The sequence below is a fragment of the Typopeltis vanoorti genome, chromosome 23, assembly GCF_054136105.1.
Source record: "Typopeltis vanoorti isolate ZY-2024b chromosome 23, IOZ_Tvanoo_1.0, whole genome shotgun sequence".
Classification (NCBI taxonomy): Eukaryota; Metazoa; Arthropoda; class Arachnida; order Uropygi; family Thelyphonidae; genus Typopeltis; species Typopeltis vanoorti.
This window is the reverse complement of record NC_143571.1, coordinates 4,757,710-4,774,483: the sequence shown is the minus strand read 5'-3', so window position 1 is coordinate 4,774,483 and position 16,774 is coordinate 4,757,710. Positions and strand designations below refer to the sequence as shown.

General features: G+C 37.3%; 1 protein-coding gene across 1 annotated transcript in view; it reads right to left on the bottom strand.

The window, feature by feature from the left end:
* LOC150093586 (uncharacterized) overlaps window positions 1-16,774 on the bottom strand; it is a 185,720-nt gene that overhangs the window by 36,161 nt on the left and 132,785 nt on the right. The window contains exon 8 of the mRNA XM_090413103.1: window positions 4,699-4,773. Within this exon, the coding sequence (XP_090269229.1) occupies window positions 4,699-4,773 (75 nt within the window). The remainder of the gene's footprint in view (window positions 1-4,698; window positions 4,774-16,774) is intronic.

The following is a 16,774-nucleotide window of genomic DNA, read 5'->3' as shown; positions in this document are numbered from 1 at the left end:
AGTCTCATGCGGTTATAAAATTCTTTGTAAAAGCAGGTTTAACGGCAAAAGAAATATATAAAAGTTTATGGCCACTCTTCTCCTTCATTTTCGACAATGAAGAAATGGGCTGCCGCGTTTAAACGTGGCCCAGCCTTGAAGATAATCCACATGAAGGATGTCCAAAAGGTGACCACCAGAAATCATTGATCAAGTGCACGATATAGTATTGGATGACTGGTGAGTCAAAGTGCGTGAAATTGCTGAGACTATAGGCATTTCAAAAGAATGTGTAGGATATATTTTGCATGAAGAATTGCAAATGTAAAAGCTTTGTGCAAGATGGGTGCAGCACTTGCTCACAGCAGATCAAAAACACACTCGCATGAAAATCTCTGAACAGTGCTTGGAGCATTTTAACAAGAATAAAACTGATTTTGTGTGTCGATTTATTACTATGGATGAAACTTGGATTTAGCATTACACACCAGAATCCAAACAGCAGTCGAAACAGTGGACAGAAGTCGGTTGTTCAGTGCCAAAGAAGACAAAGTCAGTTTCATCAGCAAGATAGGTCATGGGTTTTTTGGGATGCTAAAGGCATTTTGTTTATTAATTATCTTGAAAAGGGTAAAACAATAACTGGGGAATATGGATGAGACTGGGATTCACCATTATACACCAGAATCCAAACAGCAGTCAAAACAGAAACAGAAGCCGGTTGTTCAGTGCCAAAGAAGACAAAGTCGGTTCCATCAGCAGAAAAGGTCATGGCATTGGTGTTTTGGGATTCCCCATATTTGGTTCCCTCTGACTTCTATCTCTTCTCAAAACTAAAACTCTTCCTCACTGGTCAGTGTTTTTCTTCGAATTAAGAGGTGATTGCAACTGTAGCTGGGTATTTTGTAGATCTTTCTGAGAACCACTATAGGGACAGGATAATGGCACTGGAGCATCACTGGAATAAATGTATTAGTCTTAAGGGAGATTATGTTGAAAAATAAAAATAATTTTGAAATTATAAATTCATTTTTTCATCGTTAGGCCGAGAACTAACTTTTCAGACCACCCTCGTACTCTTCACACAGCTACTCCCACCATTCTTTTTATACTTCTTTCAAAATTCCACCACAGGAAGATGAAGATTGGATTTTGGATCAGAAGCCTCCTCCTACATTCCTTATAGGTTATGTGGATGTCTAATCACAGCTAATATAGCTTCAACTCTTAAGACCTTATGTTATACCTATAAATGTCTGTTCCTAATAATATATTATTTTCTGTTAATCACGTTTCTGTTAGATGAGAGCAATGGCTACCACCATGATTTTGGTGGATTTGGAAAATCTATTTCGTAGTATACTGCATGAAAATAAATTCATAAATGGCAGCAAATGGTGATGAACACGAAGCTGGTGACATGGATAAAAGGATGGCTAGTAGACAATCAGTGAAATATTAGTTGATTGCTGATGCTAAACTGAGGAGAACAATAGTAAATAAAATGACTTGGAGATCATGCAGGGTGATTTTATGATTGAATTTGTAGACAAAGGATAATAATTGCCATATCAGTGTGATACAAGATTAGTTGTGTATTACACTAATAGGATTATGCTTCAGGAAACTGAAGATGAACAGGGAATTGAAGTTCATATATATATTATTATTATGTGACACCTCCAGGGAGTGCAAAGACTCATTGAGGGAGAGTGTGCCAATAGCATCGAATGATTAAACCCTTCCAACTACTAACCGCTTTCAAACTTGCTTAACTTTTTGCAAGCCATTAGTAGCAGAGGCTCTACCAATCGAGATGCCTTTGCTGGCAATATATATATATATATATATATGTATGTATGTATGTATGTATGTATGTATGTATGTATGTATATATGTATGGTGAAAGTGAGTAAATAGCACAAAGAATCACTTGATAAAAAAAAAAAAATTGACAAATATAGTAGATAATGAAGTTAGTAACCCTCTTTATAAAGCTTTGATATAGCCAAATTTAGTCTACACTGGTCAGATTTGATTGTATGCCTTGGGGATGAAAAAGAGATTCAGAGATAGGTGATCAGGATGGTGACAGGTGTGAAATACTGTACATAAGGATAGATAGAAGATTTGTTGGTTACAAAATTTGGTTGATTGCAGAAAAGGGATAAGAGAAACTTAAGTTACTGAGGGTTAAGATAGGTACAGAAATGTTTTAATGTATGAAATATGGATGTGTGTACTTTTATTTATTTTTTGGGGGGATGGGTTAGAGAGTAGTGAATGAGGAGGTCACTAGAGGTTATTATTACATTATCAGTAAATGAGTTTAAGGAGATGCATGATGGGCATTGTGTGAATAGTTTGGGACACCTGCATGATGATAATAACACCAGCTCTTTTTGGACATAGAAACAATCATGGCAAGAAACTAATTTCCTTTATTTGTGATGCTTTCTGCATTCATATACAAGCATGGGAGCTTATTATTATGATTAATATAATTCAACTTCACTTTTATGCCTACTGCTGCTGTCTGTGGGTTTGATTTGATTTTTGGCCTTAATTTACAACTAAATTCTGCTGCCTCCTACATACCACCATTTTCTGAGAACACAGTGCTGCATTTGATTCATATGTGACATAATTTTGATGCCGTATGGTCACTCCCATGCCTCATTAAGTTTTGGGAGTGAAGTCTTCTGCTAGAAGAAGTGGTAGGATCGCAGATGCCCTTTCCACAAAGAGTTAGCAAGACAACCACAAACATCCGTACCCTGGTGGGATGCAAATCCACAGCCTCTCGGCTAAAGAGAAGATAGGCTAACCATTTGGCCAACCAGGCTGCTATTCCCACTCTAACATCCTTAATTTTTTTTTGTGATTCACTCTTACAAACCACAAGTTTCTGTATAGTTCACTATACTGTCTTGCATTATTCATATGAACATTTTAAGAAACTAAGGATAACACAAAACATCTCTTATTGAAAATACTGATGGCATATAATTGTCTTTGATGGTAAGCATTACTTTATTATTATATATATATATTTAAACCAATAACTGGCAATGACTTTCTGCTGGTGGAGTACTACCCTTAACATATGGTACTCATATCACACCACATATCTCTGCATATGACCATGTTTTTAAGAAATTTTTAAGTAGGTTACAAAATTACACTAATATTTTAGTGATTTATTCATAAGGAATTCATATTTTCTTTTCAGTTGATTTACTTTTTTTTAATGCAAGCGATTTTCAATATTTTCAATTAAGTTATAATTATAACAAAATATTGACACCATTAAATCTGTGTTCAATTCTTTTATTGGACTTTCTTCATTTCAGTAAGTTGTAATATGAGCTTTAAATACTTAAGCCTGGATGTGCATGTATTAACCTCGTTATTTGAGATATCTGACTGACTAAGTCGCCTTGCTAAATTAGCTATATGAATATTGCTGCTCTGCTGGTTGCATGTGTCAACTGGGAAAGTAAGCTTTGATTTGATTTTCATGAGCATTTCCAAAATGTGACAAATTTGGAAATTCACAAGTGACTTAGAGCCTAATATAGCAATAGTTTTCTGCTGCAGAAAAGTGTACATGAATGTGTCCACTCACATATTCAAATGCTAGTGTAATTATTTATGGTAGCAAAAAAAGATTGCAGCTGATGAAGTGGTAAACCAACTGCAGGTTAACCATAGTTCTACAAATGAAGTCACACAATAAACTTCATTCCAAAAAGTCAGTGCACAAAGCAAGTTCCAAAATAACTCATGGACATATCTGGATATATTGTGAGGTAGGCAACGTTTTAATGTAAACTATTACTACTGGTCATGAAATGGACCAATCACATTACTGGGATATCAGAACATAGGTTATAATTATAATTCCAAACCTATGATATTCCCTGTCAAAAACGTCATGGTAACAGTCAAGAAGGAGATCAAATTACTATGACTTTCTTAACAGGGAATATCATAGATTACCATTCTAAACCCTATCTTTTGATCAACAGATAGGATTCATGACCTTACATTAAAACATCATGTACCTCACAGTATATCAGACACTTTACTCTAACTTTATGGAATGAAGTTTACTGTGTAACTTCATTTGTAGAACTGTGATTAACCTGCAGCTGGTTTACTACTGCATCTGCTGTCATAAACAATTACATTGAAATTTTCACTGTTTTTCATCAGTCATCACTGTTGATGAATAATCAGGGCATCCACTTCAGTAAGCCATACTGATCCTAGAGAAAGAGTTGACCTATCTTGATAAGTCTGAAGACTATCATCATGATCATCATCAGACCTTCAATCTAATTACTATTTTAAGATGCATATATCCTATCTGACTTCACCGAGATTTTGAATTATATTATATTCACCACTGTTTATTCAATATTCTCATATTCTTATAATAATTTCAAAAGTTTCTGTTCTGTTTGTGGTAAACAGTTCCTGAAAAACATCAATGAACATTTATGACTATGACATCCATTCAGTGGTGCTTTCTAAAAATGCAAGGTATTCAAAATATTCTTCTGTAAAAAAGTGAAATTGGAAACTTAATCTATTCATTGTCTGAAACTCAAGCAGGATAACAGTTCGTGTCTTATTTCCCCCCCCCCCCTCTATCCTTTGAAAAAGTTCACAAATTCACATCCAATGTGAATCCTAAAAATAGAATTTACATACCTACTGATTTAGCTACACCTGCAGCCATTCCAAAGGTGCAGCTTCCTACAGGAGCTGGCGGAGTAAAATCGGTAACTGAAAGAATAATAAAATTTATGGGAATGAGGAACACTGAATTTCATATTAAATTTAATATTAGTGAATCTATTATGGCAAAAAAAAGGAAAAAATTATTTAGATTTCATTATCATGAAGATCTCTTCCTTGTATTCCTATTAATGTTTAAAATTCAATGGTCTGTCATAGCAAAGTAACTTGGCTTTATAGAAACTTAATCTGTGATGGTGATTAATACTATCTGCATAATTTGCTATATGTGTCATTTCATCTTCTTTACACCTTAAGTGAAGATGTAAAGAAGTTAGGGAAATAGAGCTTGACAATGAAAACCTAATAGACCTAGAAGTGCAAGAAAGCTGCAGAAGATGAAGAAATTAAAGAAAAAAATAAGCTGAAGTTCACATTAAAAAAAATTGGCAGAGGCATTTGGCAATTTGGTTGTTTCAGAAATGGCTCCCAACATGGAGAGATTTAGCAAAGCAGATAGACCTATGCAAACTGCAGTTACTTTCTATGGAGAAATTTATGTAGAAAAGAAAAGGCAATTATGCAGACTATGTTGGAAGTAATATACACATTTTTAAAGAAATCTACTCCTGTTCTTACCTCACTTCACCACCTGAATATGAGCCTAAATCTTCCACAAGTTGTTCTGGTGAACCATGCTTTAAACTTGGTATGAATGGAAATTTAAAGAAGCCTGTGAAATTTTGATTAACCATCAGGGGCGAATTCTCCATGCTTGCTATGCTTGCTGCGCAAGCTCATTAATTGAGAAAGAAGTAATATTTATTTGTTAATAAATGCATGCATTTAGGCTTTTATTTTTGTAGACAGAAGATGTCTTAAGTTTGCACGGCAATAATTGAGCTTTGCATCGTGTATCGAAGGCCGATGTTTGCTCGTCTAGTCAAAGCTACCTTGACTTGCTCGGTTGTAGGAGATTCCAGGTCCTCGCAGCAGCACTGTGAATTCATGCACGTGCATAGCCATTTCACGTCGCCATACGCAGTCAACGTAGCTCTAACCAGCCTTTACAAGTGTGCGTGTTGCTTGGGAAAATTAAGTTACAACACTTTTTATAACGATGTTATTGACCAGTTCATAAAGAAGAACCGTAGGTTAGAATTTGCATTCAAGTAGCTAAACTGAAAAAGATAGAATATCATTTGTAAAATAAATGTTGAATTTGTATGATTAAATATATAGTTTTAAATGGTCAGTAATTCATTATTCCACTAATCAGACTTCAGTCACACCTCTCACTCCCTGAATGATAACAAGAGCAGGCGTGAATTTCAAGACCAGCATTCGTCCCTGTTAACCATCCTAATCCTAACAATAATTGTGGTTTAAAAATCCCAAGAATTTGGATGGCACACATTCAGCCCACTTAGTTCAAGTTTTCCAGCAATCCCTGACTTTAGGACTGTACGCAATTATTTCAGCTTTTATTGGCCACCATCCATACTGTTTTAATTTGTATATATACTTATGTTGGTAACTTTTGTGTGAACATGTTGCTTTCTACCTTAATTTATTTTTGTAATGAAATAGATAACAACAGGACTCTAGCTTTAATGTAGTAAAGTTTCTTTTTTTCCACCAGAGGTCAGGCCAATAGTTTTAACAGTTGACCAAATCAATGTAACTTTGGCATACATGTAGATTGTAGTGCAGCTTGTTTCTTTGTATATATGTGTATACTCCAGATGATGACCTCAATGTGAAGGTCAAAACGTCGAGTGATTATTTTGATTTATATTAAACTGAAGTTTTACTCTAACATGGTAGTTGTTTCCAAATTTATATGATGCATCCTTTGAAGGCTTTCTTTCAATTCCTGAATTTGAATAATTTGTGATTAACTAACCTCTCCCATCTCCTCCAGTGAACTGTCTAATTAACAAAGTAATTCTTCAAAGCAACAGCTTTGAAGAATTAATCTTGCTCCATGTGTTTCCAATTGATTATTTTCTGTAAGTGCACAGAAGCACTGCACAGCTCATGTTTCATTATTTATGTAATCTTTAGTAGTTCTCTTTAGAGCATTAGTTAGTTATTCACATTTGACATCACTGGATGCTGTGAAGTCTGCTAGAGAAAGTAGTAAGATCGCAGATGTCCTTTCCACAAAGAGTTAGTAGGACAATCTTAAACATCCAGGCTCCTGGCAGGATTCAAACCTGCAGCCTTCTGGCTGGAGAGTGTTATACTCCAACCAGGTTGGCCGGTAATGCTTTGCTTCATGATAATCAGGAAAGTAAAGTCGATTATATGGCATGGAGATTGAATTATAAAACATGTTGTTATATCCCCGTTTTTCTCATGCTGACTTCTTTATCGTTATTTTATCTTTAATTTACTTTCTTTTAGTTTTGTATTAAATTTTCGTATCTCTTTTTCTCTCAGAGTTCGGTTGCCGACAAATTTGTATAGATTTAAGACTGCACCAGCTGGTAACTAAATTCTGATACACTATCTAAAATACTTAAGGAAAATTGTGGGGATCAAGATATATGCAGTCGTGGTCCCTATTCACATATCACTATTGGTTTCCCCCTTAAAATGCAACGGTACGAAATTTTCCAAACAGTAATTCAAATCTGCAGAAGATATGACAAACTCAATTGATTATGTAAAAGAAACACATTTATTATTTCACAAAGACAAGTATACATGTTATTTAAATTCGTAACCTTAAAAGAGTCTGGGTTCCCCCTTACTTAATTAAACACATTTAAACTTCTACACTATGATCTCTTACTAGACATAAATTCCTCACTTCTGTACATATATCTATCCTCAGACTCTCACAATTTAGTTACCTGATAATATCATACATGAACATTACATATAAACACTAGACAATTCAATAAATCTGACATGTAATTCTCTAGGACAATAGTACTTAATTCTACTTAATTCTCTCTCCCAAAATATCTGTTAACACTTAACTACTTTCTGAACATATGACATTACTTTTCTTAAATCACTTTAACAGTCCAGAGCTCGGTCTCCTGTTCGGCTGGAGCCTAATATGCATTCTTCTTAACAGTAGACAAAAGTGTCCAAATTGCAGACTGTTCTTGTGGCACAACACGTAAATAGCGTGTGTTCTTAACTTCTGTTTCTTTACTCCACGGATACTTTAATCCTACATTAATATAAGGAAATCTTTGCTTACCATTCTTGCTTTGACTAAGTATTCTGATCTGTTCACTGTACCTCCTCTGATGGCTGGCTTTGTTCTACACGAACCGAAAACACTCATGCACAGATCTGTATGCTGACGTGGATTTCATCAGCGGCTCTTTCTCAAAAATGCATTCGAACACATTGTAGTTGCAGCTTTGACCGATGTAACATGCATAGCAAGGGGAGATCCTTGCTACACGTGGCGGCAAGCTCTACATAACTCTCCTATGGGAAACTTGGTGCCGACGAAACTCGGAGACGAGACACAAGCGATCCGAGGTAAGAGACAAGAGAAAAAGAGAGCGATTCGAACTCCCGCCGAAACTTTTATACTCCGGAACAGCTCCCTCACTCGGTGGTGTCGTCACGGATACGGCGGCAGCCGATTGGACGCTGTGGCTACGAACTGCCTTTACATGCCTTAAACTTGTACTTAGCTTATGACTTTCTACTTTAATTCATTCACAATTACTATCTTAATAAACTTATGGGCTATCTTAACAATGTTTGGAATTTATACATCTGGATGTTTACATTTTCTAAGGACATTATACGGTACATTTCCTATCAGGAGGCATAAGTATGTCCTTATCCCTTCCTTCTGAGGTAACGTAACGTTGGGTGGGAAAAAGGGATGACTCATCACTTTTTTTCCGACACAACAGTGTGATAGATGATCATGTTACTACTTAAAGTTTTCCAGCTGCTAAAATCAAAAATGTAAATGAATGCAATTGAAAAATGGAAAAGGAATATAATAGTAGTTCTGGTAGTAACAATCAATTTAACTAGAGATAAATATAGTATTGAGAGAGGAAGTGAACGATTGCTGGAAGAAGCAAGAGTGAAGAGGTAAGAAAGTGAAAATAGGTTGTATATTACGAAGATATGATAATGCTGAATTAAGAAGGGCTATGATGGCAAATGATTCCATGCTTAGGTTGTGTAGAAAGAATGTGAGTTTTTGGAGTTATATAAGAGTTATGCACTGTACTGCACTTGAATGAGTTTGATTGAATGAGTTTGATATTAGGAGTCTGAACAAATTCTTTATTGTATGAGACCTAATACAAAGACTCAGGGAAATTAGATTATGATGGCAGGAATGGTGAGAATCATTGCATAAGAGTGATTGTGTTAATGCTACTGACAATTGACATTTATGTCTTTAGGGGTGAAGCAAGATGCTTTTCATATTCCTCGCTATCTGTCGTGGTTACAGTGAGAGTAAAATTTACGAGCAGTTTGCTCGCCCTTAATGGGCATGGAGATTATGTATCACTATAGGAGGCTAATATAGTTTTTGGTCTTCTATATTTAAATATGTCTGTTGGCTCGTATGCTGCAGCTTGTTGAACCAAATCGTTGGGATGTGTGGACGTCTTTAGAAAAAATTTGGAAGCTAAGGATTGTAGATAAGAGAGAATATAGGGAATATTTGTGTCTCTGTGGAGTTGGCTGTTTCTAACATACCACGGGGCGTTCAAAATCATTCTCAAGCACTTGTTCTGCACTCGCTGTATCTTAATAATGTTAGTATTAGAGGTGTGGCTCCAGGCTGGAGAGGCATAGGTGATTATAGGACGAATCGACATCTGGTATGGCTGCAATTTGATTCTGTTGCTGAGTTTGCTATTTCTATTAATTAGCGGGTAGATCTGAGCTATGGCTTTAGATGCTTTTACACATGCAGACTTGATATGTTGGTTGAAAGATAGCTTTTTGTCGAGAATCACACCCAGGTAATTTGTTTCTTTCTGCCAGGGAATTTTAGTATTGAATAGTAACACATCTCCAGCAGGAGATATTGGCCTTTTTGAGAAGAGAACCGCTGAGCTTTTCAGGGGATTGACTTCCAATCTCCACTTGGAGAACCAACCCTCCAGCTTTAGAAGATTTTCTTGAAGCTTTCTAGTAATGAAGTGGGGTCTGAGAGATCTGGTTAGTATTGCCGTATCGTCCGCATACAGTGCTAAAATGGAAGTCATCGGATTGTGTGGGATGTCTGACATGTATACAGAAATCAGCAATGGAGCCAGTAGAGATCCCTGCGGCACTCCAGCAAAGATATGGCGCTGGGACGATGTAGAACCGTTAATTTTAACTTGCATTGATCTATTCTGAAGATATGAACGGATTAGATGAACCATTTTTAGTGAGATACCGGCTGAGATAAGTTTGTGCAGGAGTCCAAAATGCCAGATTTTGCCAAATGCTTTAGATAGGTCTAGGAATACCGCACCTGTGCACTGGCGCCAGTTGTAGCTGGTGGTGATATATTCCACAATTCTGTGGATTTGCTGGGTAGTACTATGGTGTTGTCGAAATCCAAACTGTTCTTTAGGGAGGATGTTTAGGTCATTTACTGAGGTTTGGAGTCGTGAGAGGATGACCTTCTCTGCGACCTTACCCAGATTGGAGATGAGACTGATTGGACGATAATTCTGCGGTAAGTGTGGGTCTTTGCCTGGCTTATGTATAGGAATCACATCAGCCATTTTCCAGGTGGAAGGAAAATAGTGAAGTCTTAAGATTGCATTTATTATATTGGTCAGATGCACTATAGCTTTTCGAGGCAGCAGCTTGATCACCCTGTTTGAGATGCTGTCTGGTCCAGGAGCTTTATTGTTCTTAAGTTTTTTAATAATATCATATAATTCAACAGGTGATGCGGGTGCAATATGATCGGCACTGGTGTCCGGGAGGTTTAGTGCATGCCTAACCTGTCTGTGGATTTTGTACAGATGATTGAAATCAATGTTGTTATAAGAAGGTTTGCACTGATCCTCAAGATTTTTAAGCATGGCTTCTGCCTTATCTGCATCTGTGTGGACTAGGCCCTGGTTTGAGATTATAGGTGGGAGGGATCTGGTTTTATTTTTGATATTTCTCAGTAGGCCCCAGATAGAGTGATCAATAGGTGAGATAGAGGCTAACTTTTTATCCCAGACTTCGTTTCTATGTGTTTTAAGTGCATCTCTTACTGCTCCATTCAATCTGTTAAGCACTGTCTTATCCTGAGGTGCGCGAGTGTTATGAAATCTCTTCCTAGCTCTGCTCTTCTCGCTGATCAGGTCCATAATGTCCTCAGGCAAACGATCAGGCTTGGGAACAGGTTTCTGGTAGGATGCAACCATTATAGCGGACTTAATCTGTTGGGTGAAGCTAGTCACTGCAGATTCCACATCTTCTGGTGTGCATATGGGAGGGACGGGTCCTATTTGATCCCGAAGTGCTTTAGACAATCTCTCCCACGATATGCCTGAATGAGAAGGAGGAGGCAGGCATTCTTGCTCACCCAATTGCAGTAGAATTGGGTTGTGATCCGACGACAGCTCGTTTAGTGATGTAAGGCTGTACTGTAGTTTAATGTCTTGCAGGATGGCTATATCCAGGATATCAGCAGTGCCAGATGTACTGAGATGAGTTGGTTCGGTAGGTCCAGCCACAACAGCATGGTTTAATCCTGTGTAGCTAGAGAGGATGCGACCATTTTTGTTGGTAGATTTACTGTTCCAAGCAGGATGCTTTGCATTGAGGTCTCCAGCAATGATGACCGGTCCTTTTACTCCAAGGATGGCATCCAGATCTGAGGTCAATAATGTCTTTAATGGAGGGTTGTATGCAGAAAAAATTTTGAGGTTTCCAATTGAGTTTGTGAGAACATTGATTCCTGTGATTTCGAGGTTGGTGGTAGTAGGGTTGGTTATTGAGTGATGATTGATATAGTTTTTGATAAGGGTGGCTGTACCTCCACCTCTATACCCAAGCCTGTCGTTTCTGTAAATCTGATACCCTCTGATTTTCAGGGTGTCAGCAGGCCTCAGGTGAGTTTCATTAATTAGCAGTATATCTGGATTGTATCTATTATTAAATTCCTGGATTTCTAACAGTTTGTTTTTTATACCGTTGGCATTCCAACCGATAATCCTAAGAGAATTTGGGACGATTTTTTTCCTATGCATCAGAGAGTGCAGATAATATGGATTGGGTTTGCTGTAGGAATCTTTTTGTGACACTTAAGGATGGATTTGAGTTGCTGAAATCCTGCAGCATGTTTGCAAGAGAAGAGGTGATAACAGCTGATAGATTTGAGTGTGGATTATTCCGGTTCTGGGTTTGTACTATCTGATTGGAGTGGGCCACATCAGCATATGTTCTTACTTGATGTTGAAGATTCGTTTTCTTAAGGGGCTCAGTTAATGATGGGCGAGCACCTGTTGTCATGTATTCACTCTTAGAGAACTGAGTAGCCTGAGCTTCAGGAACTCTCGCACTAGATGACGAGGTAGATTGATGACTTGTATCATTCCATCTGTTTTTGGGGTGATGTATACACCCTCTATAATTAGCAGGGTGAGGACCCCCACAATTAGCGCACTTAGCCGGGGTGGATTTTGGCTTGGCGCAGGTGTTTGTGGGGTGATTCTCGCCACATTTTAGGCATTTGAACTGAGCTTTGCATAGCTTCTGGGCATGGCCAAATTTTTGGCATCGGTGGCACTGCCCAGAAGATGATTTCTTTCTCAATGGTTCTGGGGTGATTTTGAGTCCACAGATTGATTTTAAATTATAAATGTCTTTGTAAATGTTATGAATTTCTACTAAAACTAAAGGCATAGGTGTCTTATTTGATCTAAACATTCTAGTAACCTTTATGAGGGGTAGTTCCTGTAGGTTAAGGTCAGCAACTATTTCATCAGTGTCAATATCCTCGGAGACTCCACGTAAGACTACTTTCAGATTTTTTTCGGAGGCAAGTGAAAATGTGTGATATTGGGTTCCTCTAGTGTCCAGTTCCTTTGTAAGATTTCTATAGTCAGCCACCGTGGTGGGCTGGATACGTATTCCCTCGTCTGAATTTTTAGCTGACGTGTAACGAATCTGTGAATTAGCCATGATGGTTCTGAGTGATAACCATCGCTGCTTTTCCCTTAGGATAATCGGTGGCACCTTTTCATTGGGGGGAACAGAGGGATCTGAAATGGGAACATCCTCGTCCATACCAACAACATTTGTTGACTCAGCAGCAAGAATTTTTCTCTTCTTACGTGCGTGGGTTTCTTCTTGACCAGAAGGATTAGAGGTAGAGACAACTAGATTGAGTTTTTCCTCCATTTGAGGGGAGTCTTCATTTTCCTCAGCATCGACTTCAGGTGAGGAATACAAATTTAAGTAGCCGGGCCAATCCCGTTCAAACTTTTTGAGGAGCTTTTTAATAAAACTGAGTGCTAGCTTTTTATCGAGTGACTCGATAATAGTGTCGGGGTCAATCATACTAGTGGGCCATGTCAGCTTGAACTTCTTTTGGAGTTTATCAATGAGTTCAAGAGCTGGCTCTTTATCGAGCAAGTCAGTGAATACGTCTAGGTCAGGTACGCTCATATCGATTTAACTTCGTATGTGCGTTAATAAAATATCCCGCAGGTCTGAAGACCTGCCAGCAGAAATTTTTTGTAAAATATCCCGCAGCCGCAAAGGACTGCCTGCAATATCAAGCATAGGCGTGTCAACCAGCAATAAGATGTTAAAGTACAACAACAATGGCGATACGAATGGTAGTAGGCCTAGCGTATCGCCGTTGTGAAGTCAGTTGACTTACCTGTACCTGGATAAACCAGTATGGGAAATAAAAAATACCTGTTTATGGCAGCAGCAAATAATTGATATTACTAAAGAATAAACATAAATCTCTAAAAACTTATCAGTCAAATTCACAATTCACCATCAAAAATACACGACACGAAACACTAACACGCGAGCCGCCATCTTCCACAAAGCAAGCCTGCTACTAACATACTTAATCATGGGATATTTATAATGAAAGGATCATCATGTGCTCGTCCAGTTCAGACTTAAGTATGCAAGGGTATCTATATAAATAAAGCATTAGATATGCACAGGATTCTGAAATTTTAGAAAGTTTTTTTTCCACTTGGTTACAAAGTCAATTATACTTGACAAGAAATTATATTCTTACTTGATTCTTTACCCAAGTGTAAACAAAGTTTGAGCACAAAGTATCTTCATGATTGGACTACTTGTATAGCCCAGTACAAGTGCAGCTTTTGTGTACAGCTTCTGTACACAGAAGCTGCAGCCCAGTCATGCAGATAATTCATGCACAAGTTTGTTTGCTTATACTTGGGTAAAGGATTAAACAAGAATATGATTTCTTAGCAAGTATAAAATTTATTATTATGGAGTCAGAAGACTTATCACAGGAGGCCCAAACTGTCCATACAATCATACTTCTTCTTGAGCTGATTGATGGATGAAGTGCTCACAACTGAATCAGGCAATGCAATCCATTCATTCACCACTCTCCAAGCTAAAAATCTGGTCCTCACACCCTTGTTAACCACATTCTTTCTTAATTTTCACGGATGACTGACCTCTTGTTCTTCCACCAAGCCAAGTGCTGAAATATTTCCCCTGTGTCAATCCTATAAAACCCTTTTAGTAACTTAAATATTTCTATCATATCCCCCCCACTTCTCTGCCAATCAACCAACTTCTGAAACCCACAAACTCTCAATCTTTCAATGTAGGAAGCATTCCTTATACCACTCACCAACTCCCTTCTTCTCCTCTATCTTTCTACAACTCTCATCACCAAGGAATCCAGGCTACGACCTGAACATAGTAATTTGAATGTGGACATATCAATGCCTTATAAAGAGAAATAATAACTTCTTTATCTCTGCATGTTAGTGTGTTCTTCGAGCTATTTTGGACAACTTAGCAATATGCCCTCTGAAACCTCTATCGATCCTTCCCCCCCCCTTCCCAAGTTCCTAGCCTCATCAATCTTCTGGAGTATAATTCCATCAAGGTGGTACACAGCGTGTAATCTTTTAATCCCAAAATGCATAATAACTTTATACTTTTCTACATTGAGCTGATATCCATTATCTTTTGCCCATACTTGCAGCTTATTTAAATCATCCTGCAAACTCTCTGCATCAGCTTGATTAATTATTACGCTACCTACCTTTGTATCTTCAGCAAACAACTGAACATCTCCCTTCAAATTACTTCTTATATCATTTACAGCATGTACAAATTAAACAATAATAGCCCCTCCCCCCCCCACACACACACAGAGCTTGCAACACACTACTGGTCACCCACTTCATCCTGGACTCTGCTCCTCCATATACTACTTTTTTGGTATCTGCTCATGAGCCATCCTCGTATCCACATCACCAGTGTAATATCCATCCCCATTTGTTTTAATTTGCATAGTAGTATTCCATAGAATATCATGCAAAATCCAGTAGTAACAATGTGTAGCCATTTCCCTTGTCCATCTCAGCTGTCACTATTATAAAAAGTTAATAAATTACTAAGGCAAGACTGATCTTTAACAAAACCATGTTGTTTCCCCCCCCCCCCTCTCATAGAGTATCATATTCTTATCCACCCATTCCTGAAATTCTGTCTTTAACCAACTTTACAATACTTTTACCACCACTCCCAAGATGGTGATTGGTCTGCAATTTTCTACCGCAGTCTTAGAGTCTCCTTTATGCAAAGGAAATATTTACCCTTCCACTCTCTAGGGATTCCAATCTTACCAGAGCTCAGACTTATGCTAAACATAAGTAAGAGGCACTGACAGGTCCTTTATAAGTCCTTTTCCAAATGAAAAGTATATGAGAAATATGTGATTTCTGCAATCTCTGGGTTTGGTTAGGTAGTTTTTTTTTCAAACTCTTTTGATTACAACCCACCAGAGAAAATATATTTTACACTGCAACCAAATTTTTCTTATATAGTATAGCAAGGTTAATGCTATGAAATGAATTTATTATTAATTAAAAATGTAGAAGGGAAACAATGCCAAAAAAAAATCAAACATTTAGCATTTTTATTATCAGTGCCATATTTGGGGCATGTTTTGCCAGAGCATGACAGAATTGTGGTGAGTTTGTAGATTCCATTTGGAAACTTGTTTTACTAAGTGCTGCAATATCATTCAATTAAACAAAATGAGAAAATGTTCCTAATTTCATGAAAACGTCACTACCGAGTTTAAAAGTACGAAAAATTTGGAAGGACTGATAATTACACTGGCCAACACAATTTTTGCTGACTTTTATATGAGACTTGTTTTTTACTAATTTGGGTGCGCTGATTTCAAATATCAAACCCATTTTCCTCTATCACGTCAGGTTTTTCCTCTATGGCATTTTCTTTTTGCTAATTTGTAAGTTTTTGTTAGTTTTAAGGAGGCAGTACTATTTAGAGGATCAAAAAAATCGATTTTTTAATATTATTTTCTGAAAGTATGTACTTTTAAAAATCTGTTCCTAACTTTTTATCAAGAAATTCGAAAAATTCTCAAAGATATAGTCTATTATTCAAAGCGGTGCGCAGATCAGAATCGGAGTGTTCACCACTCTCGCTTGTTAGTAAACGAATAAATGCGTAAGAACCTGCAACGGTACGTACTGGCGCTTTGAATGCGAGAGAGGCCGATAATTAGATACATAACTACTTAACAATATTCATTAAAAATTACAAGAATATTTATAAAAAAATAATTTTACTTACACATGAGTTTCAGGGAATAAATTTTTGTTTGTAGCAATTTCTGTGTGTGTTCTGTTTTGGCAATCCCTTTGAATACTCCAACAGTAGTCGGCCATCATGTGAGAATCCCATCTTCCTTGGTACCGATCTTCCATAGTTTTTAAGTCTTGATGAAATCTTTCGCCTTGTTCATCGCTTACAGCACCTAAATTCTCGGGAAATCTAGCAAGATGACTATATAGGAAATTAAGCTTTATGCTCATGTTGCAACCTAGGCGCT